This window comes from Malaclemys terrapin, chromosome 2, assembly GCF_027887155.1.
Source record: "Malaclemys terrapin pileata isolate rMalTer1 chromosome 2, rMalTer1.hap1, whole genome shotgun sequence".
Classification (NCBI taxonomy): Eukaryota; Metazoa; Chordata; order Testudines; family Emydidae; genus Malaclemys; species Malaclemys terrapin.
Window position 1 is genome coordinate 153419992 of NC_071506.1, and position 25523 is coordinate 153445514.

Below are 25523 nucleotides of genomic sequence, written 5' to 3' on the forward strand. Positions count from 1 at the left end.
GGCTATCTGCATGGAGGAAGCCAGTTTGCAGCTTCTGGGACAGAGCAAACCACAGGAGAAGGGTCTGAACTGTGGGTAAGACCTAACTGGGAGGCTGGGGGCCTGACCCTTTTTCCTCCCGTGCTCCCTGACAAGGGAGAATATCTGAACATTGAGAAGTGAGCTACCCGTTTGACTATCTGAACTGCTGAGACTTATGGGGAACTCTCCGCTGGGAGGGGGCAGAGTGCTGCAATTATCCTCTAAACTGAAGAGAGAACGGGGCCCAGAGGAAGCTAGTCTGGGTGTATCAGCAAGAGACTCCTCTCCTCTTTCCCTCTGGGCTGGGATCTGGTGGAGAGGGAGGACTGAGGTCTTTCTACCTTCTCCCCTGGTCTGGAGAATCCAGAGAGCACCAGGGAACAATGGACCGTAACTCAGCCACCATACCCATGGACCGTCCAAGTAAGGCCATCTCAGGACTTTGGGGACAGTTGAGTCATGGCATGCCCACTAGGCCTGTTAGCCCCAAGTCAGCCCACTACAAAGATCTTATTTGGAATTTCAGTTCAAACCTTTGTAACTCAAGATCCAAAGTACTGTAGGTTTCATCATGTAAATCTCATCATGACTTTATTTCAAAATAGTGTTGGAAATTTAATGTCCAGGTCAGATTCGGATATCAAATTTATAAATTTGCCAAAAATCTCGTTTACAAACTAGTCTCTTCACACATTCTGACTGGAATATTATAATGTCTGTCATCTTCAGTTATAAGAGTCACCACAGGCCAGTCCTCCTCTGGGTCATTGGGATAAAGTGTGATGAATTCATCAGTGCTGTATTTATACAATCGATAAACTCTGATGGTATACTGCAGAGCATATGCAAGAAGAAACATTTCCACCTGGGTTGGAAAAAAAACAAAAAACAAAAAACGAACAATTAGAATGTAATGCATAATACTAATGTGTATTTTTCAGGAGTGTTATTCTGTATAAGACGACCCTTAAAATGGAGAACGAAGCTCAAATACTGAGATTCCCTTGCATGGGGAAATTTGCTGAAATCCCATCCTACGGATATGCCATCCTCAGGGCTCAAGTACACAACCATTTCACACTGTGTGCTCATTAAAAGTTTTGGCTATACTGTTTTAATCTCAAGTGCTTAAGGCAGTGAAATAGTTTGTTTGAATGTTTGAAAATCAAGCCACTTCATTTCAAAATGAGAGCTATGTGTGTTCAAGTCTTTTGAAAGAAATAATGCCACTTATTTCAGTGCTTAAGGTACCTAACTTTAAGCATTCAGGATTGAAAATTGTGGACCTATACTTGTATATTTCCTGAAAAGAGGCTACCAACCACTGAATGCTCCTTTACTCCACTGAGACAGATAGGAGTCAGTCCAAGTGCACTAGATGTTCAGAATTCAGTCTACGACATGTACACCTCTACCCCGATATAATGTGACCCAATATGACACAAACTCTGATATAATGTGGTAAAGCAGCGGTCCGGGGGGGGCGGGGCTGCACACTCTGGCCGATCAAAGCAAGTTCGATATAATGCAGTTTCACCTATAACGTAGTAAGTTTTTTTGGCTCCATAAGACAGAGTTATATCGGGGTAGAGGTGTAATTACAAGGGGTTTGGCTAGATTTGACTCCCCTTGGACAAAGCCTGAATTCTTACATTTAAAAACCAAAAGTTGTTTAAGGCACTTTGATATACATTTGCTTTAGTATAACTAAAGCAGCATTTAATACCTGCTATTTTTTAAACTTCCACAAGAGAATTGTAAGGCTGAGGGGTAACCTCTGCTTGACACTCCTTGTGCTGTAGAAGTTTGATTATTTCAGGACTTCAGTTTCTGGTGCTACACATGTTAAAAGCAGTAACATTCTCTTTATAAAAGAAATATAATTTTTAAAAATGGGAATGCCTATGCACTCAGAATCCATGTCCCAACTCGTCTTTAGATTGTTTAAATGTCCCTCAACAGAGTGAAACAAGGACGACTGCACAAATAGCTGGAATAGAGTTGAATTGTGTCCCAACAGCAGCAGTGCAGACATATGTTGCTCAATAAAACTCTAAGGCATGGTACTTTCCCCAGGAAATGCCAGGAAGAACATGAGTGTTGCGCCACCACCACCACACTTGAAGGTACTACGGGCATCCACTCACATCTGCACCCAGCCAATTCTGCCAGTTGGAGCAAGGTTGATGGTAATTTTTGTATGCATGCAGGTTAGGGCCACTGCCCCCACCCCATTTAGTAGAGACTAGCATGGTCAGCAGCATTAGCCTCTGCAGTCCTTGGTGCTCAGCAAGTACAAGAACCTTATTAGGCCTGTTGCCTGCATGGATGTGAGGTAGCAGAGGAAGAGAGTTTCCCCCATTGCTTCCCACCTGTCTTGTGAACTCATACAGGGCAGGCATACCCTGTTCTAGTTATAACTTATTATCAGAACAGTCTCCTTGATTTCATTAGGATTAGTCACCGAGTAAAGTTCAACTCCATGTGAGTAAGGGTGACAAAGCTGGACCCCCAAAAAAGTCAACAAGTTAAAGGCAGGTGATAGTTCCACCTTTTCAAGTAAAGGCGGCTAAGCACCTAGTCAATGAGACATTAGTACAAAAACTTAAATGGGAACAAGATCTGGTCCTTAGCTATTATTAACACATGCACAGTTGAGCACTCCACTTGGGGTTTTTATCCTGCAACTACTGCTTCTGAGGGCAGTTCCACTGATTTAAGGAATCTGGTCTTCTTTTGAGATCAGGTTCCCTGATTTTTTTAAAATGTTTGTACCACCTTTCACACCAATATCCTCATTAACCAGTTTGTGATATATACATTAAGTCATGGTTCATTTAGGTAGCTGCAATTCCTCAAGGATGAATTATATCTTTTTCAGGTAATCAAGACCAGTAAAAATGTCTATCAGTCAGAAAATGGATTTATTATGCAGTTCTTGTTTCATATATGTTTCCTTTATGTAATTAATTTGGTACGGCTAGCTTTTCATATATACTTATCTTTATTTTGACATTTAAAATCAACATTTTAAATAAAGAAGTGGCCTGTTCTGGTACAATAAGAATCATGGAAGATATTAATTGAATACTTCATTTAGTTTACTAAAAAAAAACTTTATGTATAAAAAAAATGAGCAAAATTTGTTATCTAGGAGTTATACGCTCCAGAAAATGGGGGTTTACAATTATGAGCACAGACTCTTAACTAGACCACCATTAACAAGTACTGCTATTATTCCATTTACTGAGCAGCTACCTTTTTACAAGCATCAAACCACATCAAACTTAAGCTGCTACAGCTTTGCTGATTTCCAAAGCATTTCAGAAAATGTTTTGGTGTTCTGGTTAGTTCTGCTTCTACCACAGCAAGAAAGTCCTAGACACAAGAAAACTGCCACGTATACTAGAAGGCATAAATAGCTCTCCTTACTTGCTCAAGGCCTCCAGTGTGACCTATTTGATTCAAGTGATTATTCATTAGCTGACTGGGGTTGCTGGATGTATCCCGGGCAAACAATAGCCATGAGAACACTGGTACTTTCTTTCCTTTTTTATCATCATCATACAATTCAATAGCTGTGTTCAGCATCAAAAATTTCACAGCTTCATAGAGACTGTACTCCTCCTCTTCATTTGTAAACAATTCATCACAAGCTGCTTGTCTCTCTACAGGACTTTTCATTTCACTCATACTCTCCCACTATAAAAGCAAACATAGTATTATCAACATAAGTGACAGCAGATCATTCATAATTGCAAAAGGAAAGAAGGACCTTCAAGTGTAGATGGACACATTTTCAGCACAGCTGCTTTGAATTAGATGTATAAGGGCTCTCATGCCCTTTTTTTTTTTTTAAACTTAAAAAAAATAAAGCCTATTTATTTTAAATACTCCCATAGCTGTAGCTGCTGCTGTCTTTTTCCCGTAGCAACAAGAACCTGATGAGGCCAGGATCAATAGAAAGAAAAAGAAAGGGGAAAAAGTAAGGCAGAATGGGGTGGAGAGACAGATTCTGATTGGAGAGAGGCAGTAACCTTTTCATTGGCTGTAACAATACCTATAATTTTCATATTCTCCCTGCATCTCAAATACCCACAGTGCTTTAGTTATTTTGCGCCTAATATTCTTACGGAAATTGCATCAATATGCATATAAGCAAATATTAGCATTTGAAGTAGTAAATCTGTGCCTATTTAAAATGTTTAAAATAAAAATGTAAACATATGCACACAGAAGACATGAATAATGGAGCCATTAAAACATTCCATTAAGTCAGGGGTTCTCAAACTGTGGGTCGGGACCCCAAAGTGGGTCACGACCCCGTTTTAATGGGGTCGCCAGGGCTGGCTTAGACTTGCTGGCGCCTGGTGATGAAGGTGAAACCCGAGCTATGCAGCCTGGTGATGAAAGCAAAGCCCAAGGGCTTCATCCCTGGGCCATAGGGCTCAGGTTACAGGCCCCCTAACTGGGGCTGAAGCCCTTGAGCTTTGGCCCCCCCAACCCAGGGCAGTGGCGCTTGGGCTCTGGGCCCCCCCAACCTGGGGCAGCAAACTCAGACTTTGGTCCCCACTCCTGGGGTCATGTAGTAATTTTTGTTGTCAGAAGGGGGTCGCAGTGCAATGAAGTTTGAGAACCCCTGGAGTAAGCAGATTCCATACTGTAATAAGAAAAATCAAATGCTAATCTATAAAGAATACAGCACTTGGGAAATGTTATATGATAAATGCTATAACGGCTATATGTACATACGTAAACACACACAAATGATAAGGGGAGTAAAGGATCATTTTGCTATGATTCAGTAAAGATTCAGTCATTCTATCACTGCTTGCAGCCATCCATCACCCTACTGCCTCTCAGGTACTAAGAGAGTTTGTCCAATAGGGAACACACCTCTGCTCTAACTAAGGATGTACGGAAAACATGAACCGAAATATTGAGCGCGAACCTAGAACTATGTATTTATAGTAATAAAATGTTATGTTGACAGACTAGTCCATGCATCAGCTAATTCAAGAAGGTAAAAGAAAGTTCCCACAAATTAGGAAACACAAGAAGATTCATTAAAAATGTCACACTGTAGTGGTGCAGTATAGTTCCACACACCCTTCTGGTATCTTACATTTATATAGCATCTTTCATCCCTAAGGCTCTAAAAACACTTTACGTGGTACTACATAAATGCAGGAAATCCTTTCACCCCTGGGACTGAGAACAGCAGCTAGGTGGAGTGCCAGTAGACCGCTCAACAGCAATAGTGAAGGGGTAGATGGAAAATATTGGACCAGAATGCCAGGACAAACCTCCAACTCCTTAGAAACAAAGGATTTTCCCATGCCCATGAAGACTAGAAATGTCCTGTTTGTGAAGTCTCACCCAGAAAGCACACAGCTCTTCCCCAAATGAGCTCTCTTACTTGGAACACAATTATCTACCTAAGTAGGATGAAAGGCTGAGTCACCCTCACAGGAGTGTTACACTACCTACCATAGAACGAATTGTGGCACTAGGTTAGTGCAACACTTACTGTGTTGCAGTAATACAACTCACATTGTCTCAAGCTGCCTCCTTCATTATGTGTATATTATGTTCATCATAACATGAAGGTCAGATCAGTTCCATAACTGTATGGCAGGAATATCTTGGTAAAACTGCTTCAGGAATAGGTTAAAGTCTTCCCACTTTTCTTGTGCTTTTAGGCAAAGAAATACTATGCCTCAACATGGAAGGGGTGAATTTGAAGATTTAAATATTAACTTAATACTAAAGAATTCTAAATTCCATTTTCTATTGCCTTTAATTGGTGTAATAAATTCCAGATGTTAAGTAATTAATTACCCTTCCTAGAAGAATAATTTTACTCTACTAGAATTTAGGTTGAATTGGTGGAGAGCTAAACATACTTATTTGTAACTCACTAAGGAAAGTGAACATATAATTTATCCAACCTTCTTCCTTAGAAGTATTAAGTAGTCTTTAATTTCGTCACTTAGTTCTCCCATCTTCCTGCCCAGTTTCTGTCTTAGCTGCCACTGTTGGATCCAATCGTATTTGCTCAGCAGTTTTTCTGGAAGCTACAAAGTTGAGAAAGAAAAACAAGCAACTTATTAAATCAAATCTTGGAAGTAAAATTGTGGTATTTTACTGAAAACATTGCTACATATTGCTGCTTACAACGGTACCCTCATATATTCTTCAAAACAGCTGTTGTGTACAAAAAGTGCACACCAATTTTTTCCCGTTAAAAAAAAAAAATCCACACACCATGAATGAACGAGCTTGTTCCATCTCTTGTTGTACAAGAGCTGGAATTAATCAGCAGCTGGGAGATTAGCCCAATACCAGGCCACGAGCCAGTCACATATCCTTTCCAATGACAAATTTAATTAAAGCGCACGTGAATGGTAACAGACACCAACTGCTGGTGGTTTGAGGGATTGTGTGAAATTAATATTGGTTCAGTTCCACATTACTAAGATTTTTTTTTTTTTTTTTTTTTTTTTTTTTTTAAAATGACAGGCCAAGGACTGAATGGGGATGAGGACTCGGCTAGTGGCATAACACCCAAAACTTAACAATAGACCACTTAGGCCACCTAAATATAGCTGAGGTAAGGCCAAGAGTTTCCCCCCCCCCCCCTCATATGAATATTTTGTAGTCTTCAAATTTCTTGAAGGAAGGCAAAAAGTTTTAGAAAATTGCAAAATATTGTAATCAACTCTTGCCTTCTATTTATCCTCTTTTTTTTGGCCTACATGCCCAACCCACACCTAAGGGGTTTCTTAAAACCTTATCAGCACAGCTTATGCTCACGCTGAGTAACAGTCAAAGATTTGCAGCGATTGTGTATTAATTGTCATATACTAATGAGCTGAAAGAATATAGTATTTGAAACTGATTTAGGACCAAATTTTAAGTGGCTTGAGAAAACTAATAGTCCAAAGAAATACATATTCAACCCAAAGTGTCTGGTGTAACTGAACTCTAGAAGCAGTTAAAATATGATCAAAGAAAGGCAGACTTGGTTTAAGATTTTCCTTGAAAGAAAAGAAAGGGATAACGTAGGAGATGCTAGCATCCACATCTGCATAGATCCGAATTTCTTAAATATGTAAGTTTTACCACAACAGCACAGAAGGAGGATTTACTCACCTTGTAGTTACTTGAGTTCTTCCAGATGTTTTGTCCCTAAAACATAGTGCACTTCAGTTACTTCAGGTTGCACATGCACCCAGGACCAGTGATTTTTCCTTAAGAGTGTCCACGTGGTCTATGCATGCACCTACACTCTCCTTGTGCTCTCCATTGAGGGAATAAAGGGGACTGCCACCATATTAGCTCTTCTCTACGGTTAGCTCTCAGAAGGGGGAAAACCAGGCAGTGGGGAAGGAGGCTGGGTAGTGCACTACACAAGAGGGGTAGTGCACCCCTAAGGCCTGGTCTACACTACGGGTTTAGGTCGACTTTAGCAGCGTTAAACCGAATTAAGCCTGGACACGTCCACACAACGAAGCCCTTTCTTTTGACTTAAAGGGTCCTTTAAACCAGTTTCTTTACACCACCTCCGACGAGGGGATTAGCGATAAAACCGGCCTTTGCAGGTCGGAATTGGGGTAGTGTGGACGGAATTCGACGTTATTGGCCTCCGGGAGCTATCCCACAGTGCTTCATTGTGACCGCTCTGGACAGCGCTCTCAACTCAGATGCACTGACCAGGTAGACAGGAAAAGACCCGCGAATGTTTGAATTTCATTTCCTGTTTGCCCAGCGTGGAGAGCATAGGTGACCACGCAGAGCTCATCAGCACAGGTAACCATGATGGAGTCCCAGGATCGCAAAAGAGCTCCAGCATGGACCGAACGGGAGGTACGAGATCTGCTCGCCATATGGGGAGATGAAGCAGTGATAGCTGAACTCCGTAGCAGTTAAAGAAATGGAAAAGTATTAGAAAAGATCTCCAAGGCCATGAAGGACCGAGGCCATAACAGGGACACACAGCAGTGCCGCGTGAAAATTAAGGAGCTACGGCAAGCTTACCACAAAGCCAGAGAAGCAAACGGAAGGTCCGGGGCAGAGCCGCAAACTTGCCGCTACTACGCGGAGCTGCATGCGATCCTAGGGGGTGCAGCCACCACTACCCCAACCGTGTGCTATGACTCTCTCACTGGAGAAACACACAGGGAAGACGGTTCGGGGAACGAGGAAGATGACGATGGAGGTACTGTAGGTAGCTCACAGCAGCAAGGAAGCGGAGAAACCGGTTTCCCCAACAGCCAGGATATGTTTGTGACCCTGGACCTGGAACCAGTAACCCCCGAACTCACCCAAGACCCTCAGGGCACACAGGAGATCTCTGGTGAGTGTAACTTTGTAAATATTTGTAAACATTACACATGGTTTAAAAGCAAGCGTGTTTAATGATTACTTTGCCCTGGCAATCGCGGCCAGTACATCTACTGGAAAAGTCTGTTAACGTGTATGGGGATGGAGCGGAAATCCTCCAGGGATATCTCCAGAAAGCTCTCCTGGTTGAAATGGGGTGATTTTATTAAGGGGACATTCAGAGGCGCCCGTTCCTGCTCTTCTGACCAGAAATGTTCCCCGCTGTTAACCACGCGGTGGGGGGAGGGGTGAAGTGATCATCCCAGAGAATCGTGTGTGTGGGGGGGGTGTGTGGTTTACTTGTGTTTGTGCCGCATGTTAACCGGGAAACCGCAGCCCCCTCCTTTTACATTGAAACCCCATTTTAAATGGGGAACCCAATTCATCCTTGATATGGGAAATGCGCTGCTGTTTGCAACCTTTCCCGCATGTTAAGAAGGTTAAAAAAGCCAAAACACTGTGGCCTACCATGGCTGCCTGCAAGCCGAAATATGCGACCTTGTAATGAAAGAGTGTACCCATTGTTCCCTAAAATGTGTCTTTAACCACCTCTCCCTTCTCCTCCACCAGCTGCAAATGTTTCTCCTTTGCAGAGGCTCGTGAACATTAGAAAGAGAAAACGTAGGACGAGGGACGATATGTTCACGGAGCTGCAGATGTCCTCCCACGCTGATAGAGCACAGCAGAATGCGTGGAGGCAGTCAATGTCGGAGATGAGAAAAGCCCAATATGAACGAGAGGAGAGGTGGCGGGCTGAATCGCGGGATGAACAGAGCAAGTGGCGGGCTGAAGACGATAGGTGGCGTCAGCTTGCAGACAGACGGCAAGAGGCAATGCTCCGTCTGCTGGAGCATCAAACTGATATGCTCGAGCGTATGGTTGCGTTGCAGGAAAGGCAGCAGAAGCAGAGACCGCCGCTACAGCCCCTGTGTAACCAACAGCCCTCCTCCCCAAGTTCCATAGCCTCCTCACCAAGACGCCCAAGAACACGGTGGGGGGGCCTCCGTCCACCCAGTCACTCCACCCCAGATGATCGCCCAAGCATCAGAAGGCTGGCCTTCAATAAGACTTAAAGTTTTAAAATGCAGTGTGTCCTTTTCCATCCCTCCTCCCCCACCCATCCCAGGCTACCTTGGCAATTATCCCCCTACTTCTGTGAGGAATTAATAAAGAATGCATGAATGTGAAAAAACAATGACTTTATTGCCTCTGCAAGCAGGAGGGGAGGGTGGGGTGGGGTGGGGTGGGGTGGTTGGTTTACAGGGAAGTAGAGTGAACTGGGTCGGGGGGGGGTTTGGAGGGTTCATCAAAGAGAAACAAACAGAAGTTTCACACAGTAGCCTGGCCAGTCACAAAACTCGTTTTCAAAGCTTCTCTGATGCGCACCGTGCCCTGCTGTGCTCCTCTAACCGCCCTGGTGTCTGGCTGCGCGTAATCAGCGGCCAGGCGAGTTGCCTCAACCTCCCACCCCGCCATAAATGTCTCCCCCTTACTCTCACAGATATTGTGGAGCGCACAGCAAGCAGCAACAACACAGCAATTCTTTTCGCTGAGGTCTGAGCGAGTCAGTAAGCTGCGCCAGCGCGCTTTTAAACGTCCAAATGCACATTCCACCACCATTTGGCACTTGCTCAGCCTGTAGTTGAACAGGTCCTGACTACTGTCCAGGCTGCCTGTGTACGGCTTCATGAGCCATGGCATTAAGGGGTAGGCTGGGTCCCCAAGGATCACGATAGGCATTTCAACATCCCCAATGGTCACTTTCTGGTCCGGGAAGAAAGTCCCTTCCTCCAGCTTTCGAAACAGAGCAGAGTTCCTGAAGACGCGAGCATCATGTACCTTTCCCGGCCATCCCACGTTGATGTTGGTGAAACGTCCCTTGTGATCCACCAGGGCTTGCAGCAGCATTGAAAAGTACCCCTTGCGGTTTACGTAGTCGGTGGCTTGGTGCTCCGGTGACAAGATAGGGATATGGGTTCCGTCTATGGCCCCGCCACAGTTTGGGAATCCCATTTCAGCAAAACCATCCACTATTGACTGCACGTTGCCCAGAGTCACTACCCTTGCTATCACCAGGTCTTTCATTGCCCTGGCAAATTGGATCACAGCAGCCCCCACCGTAGATTTGCCCACTCCAAATTGATTCCCGACTGACCGGTAGCTGTCTGGCGTTGCAAGCTTCCACAGGGCTATCGCCACTCGCTTCTCAACTGTGAGGGCTGCTCTCATCTTGGTATCCTGGCGTTTCAGGGCAGGGGAAAGCAAGTCAAAGTTCCATGATAGTGCCCTTACGCATGCAAAAGTTTCGCAGCCACTGGGAAAGGTCCCATACCTGCAGCACGATGTGGTCCCACCAGTCTGTGCTTGTTTCCCGGGCCCAGAATCGGCGTTCCACGGCATGAACCTGCCCCAGTGACACCATGATTTCCACATTGCTGGGGCCTGTGCCTTGTGAGAGGTCTATGTCCATGTCAATTTCCTCATCACTCTCGTCGCCGCGCTGCAATCGCCTCCTCGCCTGGTCCGGGTTTCGCCTTGGCATGTCCTGGCTCTGCATATACTCCAGGACAATGCGCGTGGTGTTCATAGTGCTCATAATTGCCACGGTGATCTGAGCGGGCTCCATGATCCCAGTGCTAGCTATGGCGCCTGGTCAGAAAAAAGGCGCGAAAGTAGTATCTGATGGACCAGGAGAAGGAGGGAGGGCGGGAGGGCCGAGTGACGACATGGCGTACAGGTACAGGAACAGGGAGAAACACAAACAACTGTCACACAGAATGGTCCCCCCAAAGATTAAACTGAAAACCCTGGGCTTAGCAGGCCATTGATTTCACGGAGGAAGGGGAAGCAAATGAATACAGAACAAATCTATTTTTTACATCTTAAGCTGGCAGCCGACGGTGCAGCATGAGTGATAGCCTCTCCAGTACGATGATGACGGTTACCAATCATAAAATACCATCATCTGCCAAAAGGCAAGGGGCTGCTGCTGTGTAGCAATGCAGCCCCACGTCTGCCAGCCCCACGTCCGCCAGCACCCAGCATCGCCCTTGGCCTCTTCTGGGTGCTTAGCAGACAATACTGGGCAATTGGCAGAAAATAGTATATTACGACTGGTAACCATCATCATCGAAACAGTAGCATGTCTGCCCAGGTGGCCATGATTGACAGCCACACCAGTACGACGACGATGGGTACCAGTCATAATATACCATCGCCTGGCAAGGGGCTGGTGCAATGCAGCTCTACGGCTGCCAGCCCCACGACTATCACTCATGCTACACCGTCTACCGCCAAAAGGCAGTTAGCAGCTGCTGCTGTGTAGCAATGCAGTCCCACGTCTGCCAGCACCCAGAGGACATATGGTGACGGTGAGCTCAGCTGAGCTGAGCGGGCTCCATGTTGTCTGCACAGGTAACCCAGGTAAAAAGGCGCGAATCTATTGTCTGCCGTTGCTGTGACGGGGGAGGGAGGGGCCTGACGACATGTACCCAGAACCGCCCGCGACACTGTTTTGCATCATCCGGGCATTGGGATCTCAACCCAGAATTCCAAGGGGCGGCGGAGACTGCGGGAACTGTGGGATAGCTGTCGGATAGCTACCCATAGTGCAATGCTCCGGAAGTCGACGCTAGCCTCGTACTGTGGACGCGGTCCGCCGACTAGAGCACCTAGAGCATTTTATGTGTGGACACACACAATCGGCTGTATACAACCGATTTCAATAAAACCGGCTTCTATAAATTCGAACTAATTTCATAGTGTAGACATACCCTAAGACTCGTTACTGCAAGGTGAGTAACCTATCCTCCTCCTTCAAGTGACTGTCCTGACCTAGCTCTGCAGTGGGGAAAAAGGGAGTGCTCCATCATTAACAGTAGCAGCTTGATTTTCCATGCCTTGGATTTGAGCACCAATCAGAAGTTTCACTTCTGTGGAATGTGCGACTCTTCCAGGCAGCAAATGTACTGAGAGAGTGTCCATCACAGACCAGGATAGCCTCTCTACATGTGAGGCAACATTTAAACCCCAGTGAATCAGGCATGCCCCTCACAGGGAAAATTTTCCACGGAGGAAATAAACTTTTTCAGCGGCCGGTAGCTAACTAATACTAAATAAACTAAGGAGAACAAACTCTGCAAGTGGCTGAAGCATGCACAAAGACGACACACTAAGCTCCGTCTCAGGCTGAGGCAGTTGAGAAGTAACAGAGGTGATTTGCCCATGCAGCTCAGTCTGGAGCACGAAGTTATCATCAGTGCATGCGCAGGCCAAACAGACACTACTAATGAATCTCTGATCAAAGGTGCGTGGGGTGCATGCACCTCGGAGTTCCCATAAGGTCAAAAGAAGAACCCGAGGGGTTGTGCAGACCCAGAGGGACAGCTGGTGCACAGACAATCCAGGAAGATTTTAGAGAGTGCTGGGGACAACTTCCTGGTGCAAGTACTGGAAGAACCAGCTAGGGGCCGTACTCCTCTTGACCTACTGCTCAAACAGGGAAGAATTGGTAGGGGAAGGAGAAGTGGGTAGCAACATGGGCAGCAGTGACCATGAGATGGTTGAGTTCAGGATCCTGATAAAAGGAAGAAAGGAGTGTAGCAGAATACGGACCCTGGACTTCAGAAAAACAGACCGACTCCCTCAGGGAACTGATGGGCAGGATCCCCTGGGAGGCTAATATGAGGGGGAAAGGAGTCCAGGAGAGCTGGCTGTATTTTAAAGAAGCCTTATTGAGGGTGCAGGAACAAACTATCCCAATGTGCAGAAAGAATAGCAAATATTGCAGGTAACCAGCTTGGCTTAGAGAAATCTTTGGTGAGCTTAAACACAAAAAGAAAGCTTACAAGAAGTGGAAACTTGGACAGATGACTACGGAGGAGTATAAAAATATTGCTCGAGCATGCAGGGGTGTAATCAGGAAGGCCAAAGCAAAACTGGAGTTGCAGATAGCAAGGGATGTGAAGGGTAACAAGAAAGGTTTCTACAGGTATGTTAGCAACAAGGTGGTGGTCAGGGAAAGTGTGGGACCTTTACTGAATGGGGGAGGCAACCTAGTGACAGATGATGTGGAAAAAGCTCAAGTACTCAATGCTTTTTTGCCTCAGTCTTCACAGACAAGGTCAGCTCCCAGACTGCTGCACTGGGCAGCACAGCATGGGGAGGAGGTGAGCAGCCCTCAGCAGTAAAGAACAGGTTAAGGACTATTTAGAAAAGCTGGACATAAACAATTCCATGGGGTCGAATCTAATGCATTGTGACAGTGTGTGACCAGGAAGGGCTTATGTCTCAGTGATTTTTTGAAGCTGGGGATCTTTGGCTTACTCCCCTGCAACCACTGGGAGTTCAGAGTGTGGGGGAGTATTCAAACGGCTCCCTGTTATGGTGGGGTGTTCCAAAATAGAGAACCAACCCTTAAAGCTTGCTATGAAGATTTTAAAAACTACTTACAGAAAAAGCTGAAGTCAGCATGAACACTGAAGCTCAGTTCTTAGGATCTAGGATGAAGACAGTGGTGATCCGGCAGCAACCCCTTTTATTCCCTTAATGCAGAGCACCAGGAGAGTGGGGACACTTATGCGGACCACACAGACACTGCTACAGAAAAATCTGTTCCTGGGCACATGGAGTATATGAGCAACCTGAAGTAACTATAATTCACTACATAAAGGGACAATCACTCAAAGAGCCACCAAAATTCTATTTTTTGAGGGGGGAGGGGGGCATAATTATACCGATATCCATTTGAAGACAAGAATATGCAATATCAGAATCTTAAAATCAGTATATTTTTAATTTAAAAACTTTATTTTTTTAAACTCAGGGTTGAAGTATTGCTAATTGCCACTAATACACCTCCCTCGCATGCACTCCGCTGCTCTCTTTACGCCCACTGCTGAATGAATTTCAACACAGCACAAAGCTTACTATTCTATTATGGTAATCTGCCCTCCTTTTAAAAATTGCAAAAAATAAAAAACCCCACAATGATATATGGTTCAACATTTTCAATATCAGTTTTTTACAGTCTGATTGGTAGAAAAAAAGTTAAGAAAATATGAAGTCAATATATTTAAAAACACACCAAGTAGGAATTACACACCTCTGAGAAGCTCTCGTGCTCTAATGCTCTTTGCTACAACCCCTCAAAGTGCATGTTGGGAGGTTTCATTTGCAGGAGGCGGACAGTGGGTTACCCCTAGAGACTATTTTTATGAAGTCCTTTGTATTGTACTGTTGCTGCAGATGTAATCCGTGGCAGTATTGCTGTCAGAAGTTACAAGACAACTCTGTCAGTGTACTTCTGCTGAAAAGCTATCATATTTTGGAAGTTTTAAAAGTGGATTTAATTAAAGGGATTAGAACTTTATTGTCTCAAAAGTAGTAGAGAATTAGGGCATTGAGCCTTTCTATACCACAACAGTTCTGCGATTAAAATATGCAGTTATAACTGTACAATAAAGGAAACAAAATATCCATTTACTACTTGTAATGCCAAATGCACTTGTAATAAAAACTCAAGGTAAAGTATAAGTAACATTCAAAACATATAAGAGTTCCTCAACTGCATTTTAAGGGTACTTTCAACTTGTTTCATTAATAAACTATCTGAAGCAAATCAGAATGTTTCACAATAGCATTGTAACAAGAGCACTGTTCAACTGCCAAATACTTTGGCTAGACTTGCATTACAGCATCACAGGATAATTTTGACCAAACTCTGCAGACAATGAAAAATATATCTGTCATGGGTTCTGAACGTTGTGTATTAGACCACAGAATCTGCAGTTTCTAGTAGCAACCCCCCCCCCCCTTTTTTTTTTTTTAGTGAATTTACTGCTGGTGAAGCAACAGAATGCAAGTATCAAAAGCTGAAACAGTCTAGTTATCCACAGAAGTAGTATAGAAACATTTTTGACATAAGCTTCACCATACTACCAATGCACCTCCAACTTGATGTATAGTGTATGAGGGAGTTACTGAACTCAATACATTTTCCCCTTAATACCAAAAGATTACAGTCTCCAAGAGGAACAATACATTTAACCTCAAGGTAGTTATTCACAAACTGTCGAAGTTGCATTGAAGATTAATTCAATGGAAATCTCAAATATTTAATTAAATTATGGTATATTAATGCTTTTGAATATTGTCACAAATACAATAAATTCCATATAGTGACTTTCATGCTATATAAAATAAAGGAACCAAGAACAGTAGTTGAAGATGGATGGTCCTGTGGTCAAATAACTGGGCTGTGACTAAGGCAGGGGTAGGCAACTTATAGCACGTGTGCCGAAGGCGGCACACGAGCTGATTTTCAGTGGCACTCACACTGCCTGGGTCCTGGCCACCAGTCTGGGGGATTCTGCATTTTCATTTAATTTTAAATGAAGCTTCTTAAACATTTTAAAAACCTTATTTACTTTACATACAACAATAGTTTAGTTATATAGTATAGACTTATAGAAAGAGACCTTCTAAAAATGTTAAAATGTATTACTGGCATGCGAAACCTTAAATTAAAGTGAATAAATGAAGATTCGGCACACCACCTCTGAAAGGTTGCCAACCCCTGGACTAAGGAGACTTGGGTTCAGTGCCCAGCTCTAAGAATCACCTTATATCTCTCTCTGCCTCAATTTCCCACCCACCCACCATTTTTAAATCTGGATTAATATTTGTGACAGATATTGCAACTCCATGCAGTATCTTCAGAGACCACTGTATTAAATTTGTGAATGGTTTATGTGTCATTATGCTACTCCATGGGAGAGGGTTACCACAGCTCCTCTAGGAACTAAAAACTGTGTGTGTGAGTGAGATTATATAGGCACATCACTGAGACTACAACTCTAGAGTTGTACGACTCCCTGGGGAGGTTTGCATAGATGGTTCAAACTGAGTTTTCCAAAGATTCAAACAAAGTGACTTTGGTATAATAAGGTGAGTTTTGAATTGACAGAGGGCCTTCTTTCTGGTCCAGCAAACGAATCTGAGCTTTTGTCCATGGGGGCCGCTATCCTGTGGAAGGGTTCATAGACTATCAGGGTTGGAAGGGACCTCAGAAGGTCATCTAGTCCAACCCCCTGCTCAAAGCAGGACCAATCCCCAACTATATCATCCCAGCCAGGGCTTTGTCAAGCCTGACCTTAAAAACCTCTAAGGAAGGGGATTCCACCACTTCCCTAAGTAACCCATTCCAGTGCTTCACCACGCTCCCTAGTGAAAAAGTTTTTCCTAATATCCAACCTAAACCTCTGCCACTGCAACTTGAGACCATTACTCCTTGTTCTGTCATCTGCTACCACTGAGAATTGTCTAGATCCATCTCCTTTGGAACCCCCTTTCAGGTAGTTGAAAGCAGCTATCAAATCCCCCCTCATTCTTCTCTTCTACAGACTAAATAATCCCAGTTCCCTCAGCCTCTCCTCAGAAGTCATGTGCTCCAGCCCCCTAATCATTTTTGTTGCCCTCCACTGGACTCTTTCCAATTTTTCCACATCCTTCTTGTAGTGTGGGGCCCAAAACTGGACACAGTACTCCAGATGAGACCTCACCAATGCCGAAGAGAGGGGAATGATCACGTCTCTCGATCTGCTGGCAATGCTCCTACTTATACAGCCCAAAATGCCGTTAGCCTTCTTGGCAACAAGAGCACACTGTTGACTCATATCCAGCTTCTCATCCACTGTAACCCCTAGGTCCTTTTCTGCAGAACTGCTGCCTAGCCACTCTGTCCCTGGTCTGTAGCAGTGCGTGGGAGTCTTCTATCCTAAGTGCAGGACTCTGCACTTGTCCTTGTTGAACCTCAGATTTCTTTTGGCCCAATCCTCTAATTTGTCTAGGTCCCTCTGTATCTTATCCCTACCCTCCAGTGTATCTACCACTCCTCTCAGTTTAGTGTCATCTGCAAACTTGCTAAGGGTGCAATCCACACCATCCTCCAGATCATTAATGAAGATATTGAACAGGACCAACCCTGGGGTACTCCGCTTGATACCGGCTGCCAACTAGACATGGAGCCACTGATCATTACCTGTTAAGCCCATTGGAAGGGCATTGCCCTGTTAGGCCCATAAGACAGAGGGATTATATGTATTGATAAGCATGTAGAAACTTTTGTATGTATTCTGTGCAAAGCTTTTGTCCCAAGAATAAGCATGCCTGTTGAGAAAGAGCTGTGTGGTAACTTGTAAATGCTGGCAATTCACTGTTCACAGCCCTTGGAGAGAAAGCAAAGCCATGTTGTTGGCCTAGAGGAAGGCTGGCTTGCTGGGGATACCACACACAGGGGATGTGGCAGGCAGCTCCGTAGCCTTAAAAAACCACTATCAGAAGGAAGTAGGACAAGGGTCCCTATCCAGAGACATGTGATGGCTGGAGACCTGAGCCCTGCCTGATCACTCCTGGAATTGAGCACAGAAAAGGAATATAGGTGCAGTTATCTCTGAAACTGTGACAATAGTACGTCCTGATTTCACCAGCATGTTGTGATGATAGCTTCCATCAGTGTTTTGCGTTGCTCATGCAGTACAGCAATGAGGCCATAAGATTGCGCCATAGAGAAAAAAGTTAGTTCTTACTTATCAGGAGATACAAGTTTGAAGCATACCAACGTTAAGTCTTCACTCTGAAGCCAGTCAGGAAGTTCAGAAGTTTGGCTCAGTGCCTGGAACAATGTTGCTCTGAGAGCACAATAGTTATCACCTCGCACTCTCCTTATAGAGGTAAACTTCTGAGAAACTGCTTCATATCCCTGTATAAAAATACAAAATAAACTGCAGTAACAATGCATAAAATACATCAAACCCTCATTAATCCTGACATAATTGCTCAAATTAAATGCCCAAACAACAGATCTATTTAACAGTCAACAGCATTTGGCCCAATATTCCACAGACAAAGCTCAAAACACCTTTGTTTGAGAAATCTAATAGGAATAGAAGCTATTTAAATATAAAAAAAAACCACACCACATAGCAGCCAAAGTGAGAAATCAAACCAATTGTTAGAAGTAGGAGTTTATTAGAAGGTTCAGGGAATTGCCAAAGTGACTTAAGGAGCACAAATCACAGACTTTCATTGAAACCTGTGCTCCTGACTCTCTTAGGCACTTTTGAAAATTCTACCATTGTACCTTTTGGACCAAAGAACATTAAAGATGTTGGCTGGACCATGTGAAATATCAGCATCAGAACTAGCACATTAATTAAAACATGTAGAATGATCCTGAACCAGCTGCTTACAACCTGCAGATGTTCTCAATGCAGGAGTTGAGGCTCCCTGGCAGGTAAGGGCTGTTCCACAGTGGGGCAGGGGATTGATCTAGGAAACGCAACTTCCGCTACGAGAATAGCATAGCTGAAGTTGATGTTTCCTAGATTGAACTAAGTTAACTTACTGCGGGTCCACGCGGCGCAGGCAAGCTCCCCTGTCGACAGAGCTTCCTCCTCTCAGCGAGCAGGAGTTCCGCAGTCAAGAGGGGAGCGCTTCTAGGATCGATTTATCATGTCCAGATGAGACGCGATAAATCGCTCCCAGAAGATCAATCTCTACCCGCCGAATCAGGCGGATAGTGTGGACCTAGCCTAAGTGTGGAGACATGTGCATTGACACTGCCTGAAGCACATTTCTGCGTAAATATAGAGGACTCCAGTTTTATAACAGTGTTAAATTAACAATTTTGTTAATTTTGCATATTGAAAAAGTAGGTTCTTCAACAGTCATACAAAAATTGTCATTTTCCCCCTCATTTTTTTAATCATACCCTTTGTTCAGCTACCCTCACTCCACCCTAAAAACACTTTGTTAGATGCGTCCTCCTCCTCATCCATCGAAGTATAAACTTTTATTGGAGGTTGGGGGGAGGATTGCAAAAGAGGGTGTATCTAGTAATGTTCTTGCCAAGACAGAAAACACCACATAAGCCAAAAACATGATGCAGGATGGTTGTCCCATTGGCACAGAACATCCTGCATGACAGTGCTAAGAACTATGGCAATGGGTGCTTTAGAACTATACACAGACGGATTGAAAAGAAAAAACCTTGAATGGCTCTAAGCAGATTTTATTTCTGTTGAAACTGGCAGATACATACAAAACATGCAATCCTCTGGTAAGTATAGCAGACACTGTTTTGACATCCAGTTGCACAAAGTAGGACAAAAAACAGCCTTGCTTTAGTTCAGCTGTTACTAAGCAAAATTGCCATAGAGGTGTGTCTTGTTTACACCATACCACACACTTGTTTTATTTAATGCCTGCTTGTATTATTGTACACATGTTCTTGGTGTTTTGTTTTTTTTTTCTTATGAGTATAGCCAGTCACTCTGTTGCAGTGCACACTACCAATGCACTCACCAGCAGAATAAGGGAAGTTATCCTGAGGCATGATACCTTATAATCAACTCTGTCCTCATTTTGTCTTTTCTTGGTCAGGCCTGAACTGAAGCCCAGCAACACTACAAATTTCATTCAATGGGTCAAATTCTGCTCTCATATCTTGCAATAAGTTGCAAGAATAGAATTTGGCCTAATGACACTTAAAGCCCACTGCACAGTAACAATAAGTACTCAAGGTCAATAAAAAGGCTTTTAAAAGTGGTTTTAAAAATATTAAAAATTGTTTAGGACCCCAAATAAACAGAATGTTTAGATTAAAGATTTAAAAAAATAAATCAAATTTAAAACAAGAGCTCTATTCTCTACGTTCTTATTCTTTTCTCATCCCCATAGTCTGAGCATCTTTCAGCAGTTCATTAAGCAACATGACCAATATTTATCACGTGTGGTTCATTCTCTTTTATTCTCCCTCCAGCAACGAAGTGTGTGCATTTGAAGTGCTCTGGTAAATTTCTGCCCACCCAAAATACGTACATGTTATGTGTTCATATTGAGAAAGCAAGGCCAAAGAACTAAGACTAAGCTGAAGATCAGTTCCTCCTTTGCTTAAGTAAGAGGACCCTAAAATCTAGATTCTGTATTCCCCGTACTACAGTCAATGGCATTTACAGCTAAAGCAAACTTTGGCCTTTATTTTTCTCATCAGCTCTCAGAGAAGTAAAAAGTCTTTGTCATTAAAAGGAAAAAAAAAATTTTATAAATCTTGTGTATTCTGTTAATGATTTTGCAAGTTATTTAGCAATCAAAACAGGATTTTTAAAATTCTCCCATTCTAGATCTACCTGACAGTAATGCTGTACACCTAAAAAAAGATTAATATAAGCAAGAGAACATGCAAAAAAACCGAGCCATTTTTCAAAAGAATTGAAGGCTCAGGTTAAAGTCTCAAACTTTTCTTTTTGGAAGTTATCATTTCTGGTCATCCACCCAGCCTCAGTGGCTTTCAAACTGCAAAGGAAGTGTTGGCAGCTATTTGTTATACACAGAGAGAGGGTTTAAAATTGGTGGGCAGGAATCATCTCACTGACCTGGTACCACTAACATTTTCATGACCGAGAGTATCAATTAAAGTGCCTTTGTAGCTATAAAACCTTAATAAACAAAGTCTCTCTCAAAACTCTGTCTGTCACTGCCCTTAGCAGTTAAAGAAAAGTAATGATTAAACTATTGTGAACAGCATGTAGCTCAAACCTGGAAGCCAACTCAACATAAAAGAATCATGCACTTAATATGTGTTTCTAGGATATGGGCCTATTTTGGCAAAAAGTTACAAAAACACTTCCAAGCGGGGTGGCGGGGGGGAGAAGAGAAAGGGGAGGAGAAGAGAAAAGCAGCCATACCTTTTTCATACATTTTGCCGCCGGTGTATTTCCTCTCCATTCTTTTTGGCAGTACTCTATGATGTCCATTTCAGGTGCAACACTGAGTTTATTTTCTGCCAAGATTGATCACATTTATATTATTATACACACACATTAAATTAAGGAAAAGTATAAAACAGAGCTACACAATGAAGTAGTTGTACTTTATTCATCAATACACTCAAAAATAAATCCAGTACTAATCAAAGAAGTTGATGTAGCAGAGCTCATTGCTAATAATAAAAATAGTATCTTCTGTTAGTATCAGAAGAAAAAAAAATGCTCAGGAAAGCAGAGAGCAAGCAAAAATGATGGTGTGATCCAGCAAGGAAGTGACCCCAGCAACTCCCCCTTCTCCTCCCCTCCCAACCCACCCCCCGGGGGGGGGGGGGGGGGGAGCATGAGAAGGAAAGGGGAGACTGGTAAACTCTCTCCATCCCTCAGCAGCCAGAGAGAAAGAAAGGAGAGCTTCCCTCCCTTCCCTCAAAAAGGGAAGAGACAGAGGTGCAAGAACCCCACCCACATTTATCAAACACTTACTAGTTAAGTATGGTAGGAGAAGTTTATTTCCCTAGGCAGGGCTGAGGAACACAGCCCTTCCTGGAAATCCCACAAACTCCTATTCCAAGTAGTTAGTAGCGATGCACTAGCAGTGAAGAACACGGACCATAGATCCCAGGAGTGGGAACTTTCATGTTGCCTATTAGCTAGTAGTGTTTGATAAATTTTTCAAGCCCTGTTACACATGTACAAGCACAACACACAAAGGTCATCCATCATCAACTTTTTCAATTGGGTGTGAGGAAATTTTGAGAGCGAAAGAGATAAAAATTACAGGTTGGCTACAATCAGACTTTTACAGTCTAAGTGATTTTATATTACAGTTTTCACTGGATGAAAATGTGCATTGTGTTCAACTGTGAGCAGTAACCACCACCACATTTACACACAGATATAGTTGAGCACAAGATCTTTGCGGATGAGGGCAAAAAAGCTAGAAGTGTTATAATAATAATAAGCTATTCTACGATACGTGTGTAATGCCATAGACTAAAGTTCAAATGTACCTGAGGAGCCTGTCTCACAAACAGGTAATACTTTTTCTCTCTCTATTTCTTCTGCATCACGGTACATGTCCTCCTCACTGAAATAACATTGATACACACTTCATGTAACACCATAGATCTTGTCGGCATTCACATTTACTCCATTTCCCACTGGATGTAGTAATTTAAATCAATCATTCTCAAAAATATTACTAGAAAATTCAATGTTTTACGATTATCTACCTTTATTATGCATTTTTAAAAAAAAATCTTAATTACGTGGTGAATGCTTCCCCCCCAAAAAAGAGTTAGCTAGATCATATTCTCAGTTCCAGGACATCCATGCCAGTAATAGATTACTGCCTTCTTCCCTAACATGTGCTCTGCTGGTGATGTGAACCCCACTGAAGACCACATGGAATGGTAAAATAAGCCCCCTTTTTATTTTGTAATTATTTTTACAATATTGGCCAACTCTATGTTTAAAGGGCCTTACTGTTATTTATCATGTGTGATAACACAAGTACTGTAAAAATATATAATAAATTAAAAATACAATACTTACCTTAACTCTATGCACAAGCTCTAACTGGGATTGAACGGCAGTAAAAAGCATGCTAAGGTGTCATACTGAGTAGGAGCCAGTAATCCATGATTGATTTGGATGTCATGAACTTAAAAGACAAAAGCATGTCTTAAATACTGATGTACTGCATATTCCTCTAATGGATTCTGCCAGGCATTCAGCATATAATTACATAATAATTTGACCATAACACAACCTTACAAAACTTCATGAATATTTACCATCAAGCATGTTATCTACTCATTTGCTCCCGATTAGAATGGAAAAAAAATACTTTTACTTGCACTTCAAAATCTTAACACCCCCACACTGCTTGCCATGAGAAGGGGGGGGGGGGGGGGAAGTACAAGACTGCTATGTATTAGTCTCTACTAGCAATTATTCTAGTCTATGCTTCTATATATTATTAATTAGCATCCAGTACAGTGCCCACAATATGCTTGGCATTGTTCAAACAGAAACAAAAGTAGTGTCCTGCCCCAAAGAGCTTACACCCTGAACAAGACACACAGCTGAAGGGTAGAGGGAAAAGGAACAACAAACTGATGTGGTCAGGTGGTAACTGGATATGTTCTGTTAAAGTTTTAAGAATATGGTTTTTGTTATTTATAGCCTTAACAACATTGTCATTTATAGCTCTTTATTTCTTTTATTCAAGTCTATGCCCACTTATCTTACAAAAATGAACTACAATTTCTGAAATTATTTGCAGAAATACCTTCATGGCCTAACTCATTAGTCCTCTCCACACCAGTCTGAACATGCTAACCACAACTATGCTTAAAAGTACAGTTATCAGGGATTTAGGACAGTTTCCACGATTATTGTGGGGAGGGATCTTTTTATTCTGAAAACAGTAACGCCATAAACAGTCTGTTACACAATGTTATGGCATAAATTATAAGATTTGTTTTCGGAAAAACTTTGTCCTCCACTAGCCAGAAAAAAAAAAAAGTTAGACTCAGCTGTGGCCGAACATACTGGAGGCTAGCAAACTCATCTATAGAGCAGAAGACCTACAACAGTTTCAATTTAGACTTTCAGTCATTTAGTTTCAAGTCTTAGTAAAGTCTGCATAGCTAGATACAATTTGATTTCCAAGTTTACGCATCTATGCTTATGAATTTTAATCTCATATATGACAGAACTGATTATCTGTACTACGTATAAAGTAGGACTCAACCAAGATTCTTCAAGGAGGCTCAAACAACCTTGGAAGACACCAAATTGTTAGCATCACAACATTATCTGAATATTAATTGCTTTTAAATAGTCCTATTTAAACTATTTATACTCAGAGCCATAAATCTCCTTCCTGAAGATTCAAGCAATATCATAAATAGATTATAAATAGACAGAATTGTTTTCTGTGACAAATCTTGGTAAGACTGAGTTGTCTTAAGGGGAAAAGCTGTTAATCACAAAATAGATTCTCATTAAAGATTATATATTTTGGAGTACACTCTCCACCAGCTGCGACTTAGGAACCTGAAAATAGGTTTCTGTACATGCCAAGATATGATGAAACATTTCTAACACAAATATCACAGACAGGCTCCTTTTTTCAGTATACTTGCTCAGAGGTGTTCAGACAGCCACTAGAGTAATCCACAGTTAACAGCACAATGGCTTTAAAATAGTATTTCATCAAATATCTGTAACTAGACATATTAAAGTTTCACAACACCTTTTGATCTTGGGCGAAGACAGTAAAGCTCAAACGTTTTCTGTAAATTCTCTTTGGAAACCTACTCTATTACAGGGGAGGCTGATATTGACCCTATATATGTAGGTTACCAAACTCCTTCCATTATAAGAGATACTTGCGAGTTCCACACCCCACTCCCATGCCCCTCCCCACCCCGATTCTGCCGCAGGGAGAGAGCTCTGATACCAGATAAGTGCCTTTTCTTTGTCCTTGAAAATTCTGTTCAGTAGTTCTGTTCAGTTTGGCTTACATATAAACTGAGTCACCATTTTCCTTTTGGGAGGAAGGTATGTTACCATTGAACATAATGAATTTTTAAACCTTTTTTGTTTAAATTTTTTTTTTTTTTTAAATCTAATAAGTTACAAGTAAGAAAACCGTATTAAAAGAAGGCTATTTAGGATGCAAAGTTGACCACTTGAAATTCTGACATTTCATAGAATCAGAACTGGAAGGGACCTCAAGAGGTCATCTAGTCCATTCCCTTGCACTCATGGCAGGACTAATTATCTAGACAATCCCTGAGAGGTGTTTGTCTAACCTGCTCTTAAAAATCTCCAATGACAGAGATTCCAAAACCTCCCTAGGCAATTTATTCCAGTGCTTAACCACCCTAACAGTTAGGAAGTTTTTCCTAATGTCCAACCTAAACCTCCCTTGCTGCAATTTAAGCCTATTGCTTCTTGTCCTATCCTCAGGTTTAAAAAAAAAAAAAAAAAAAATTCTTCCTCCTCCTTTTAACAACCTTTTACATACTTGAAAACTGTTATGTCCCCCTAAGTTGTCTCTTTTCCAGACTAAACAAACAATTTTTTTTTCCAATCTTCCCTAATCGGTCATGTTTTCTAGACCATTAATCATTTTTGTTGCCCTTCTCTGGGCTCTCTCCAATTTGTCCACATCCTTCCTGAAATGTGGTGCCCAGAACTGGACACAGTACTCCAGTTGAGGCCTAATCAGAGCAGAGTAGAGCGGAAGAATTACTTCTTGTGTCTTGTGTACAACACTCC

General features: G+C 42.6%; 1 protein-coding gene across 5 annotated transcripts in view; it reads right to left on the reverse strand.

Moving 5' to 3' along the window:
- Positions 1–595: 595 nt before the first annotated feature.
- The window catches only part of OTULIN (OTU deubiquitinase with linear linkage specificity), a 56707-nt gene continuing 31779 nt past the window's right edge, over positions 596–25523 (reverse strand). For 3 of the 5 annotated variants that reach the window (XM_054018134.1, XM_054018136.1, XM_054018135.1), the window contains 6 exons: positions 22241–22317; positions 21153–21247; positions 18023–18166; positions 5973–6098; positions 3454–3723; positions 596–886 (listed from right to left, as the gene is read on the reverse strand). In XM_054018134.1, coding sequence (XP_053874109.1) covers positions 692–886; positions 3454–3723; positions 5973–6098; positions 18023–18166; positions 21153–21247; positions 22241–22317 — 907 coding nt within the window. In that variant the 3' untranslated portion in view covers positions 596–691. Of the gene's footprint in view, positions 887–3453; positions 3724–5972; positions 6099–18022; positions 18167–21152; positions 21248–22240; positions 22318–22784; positions 22968–25523 lie in introns of those variants that run through there. The other 2 variants (XM_054018138.1, XM_054018137.1) reach the window with 2 other exon arrangements.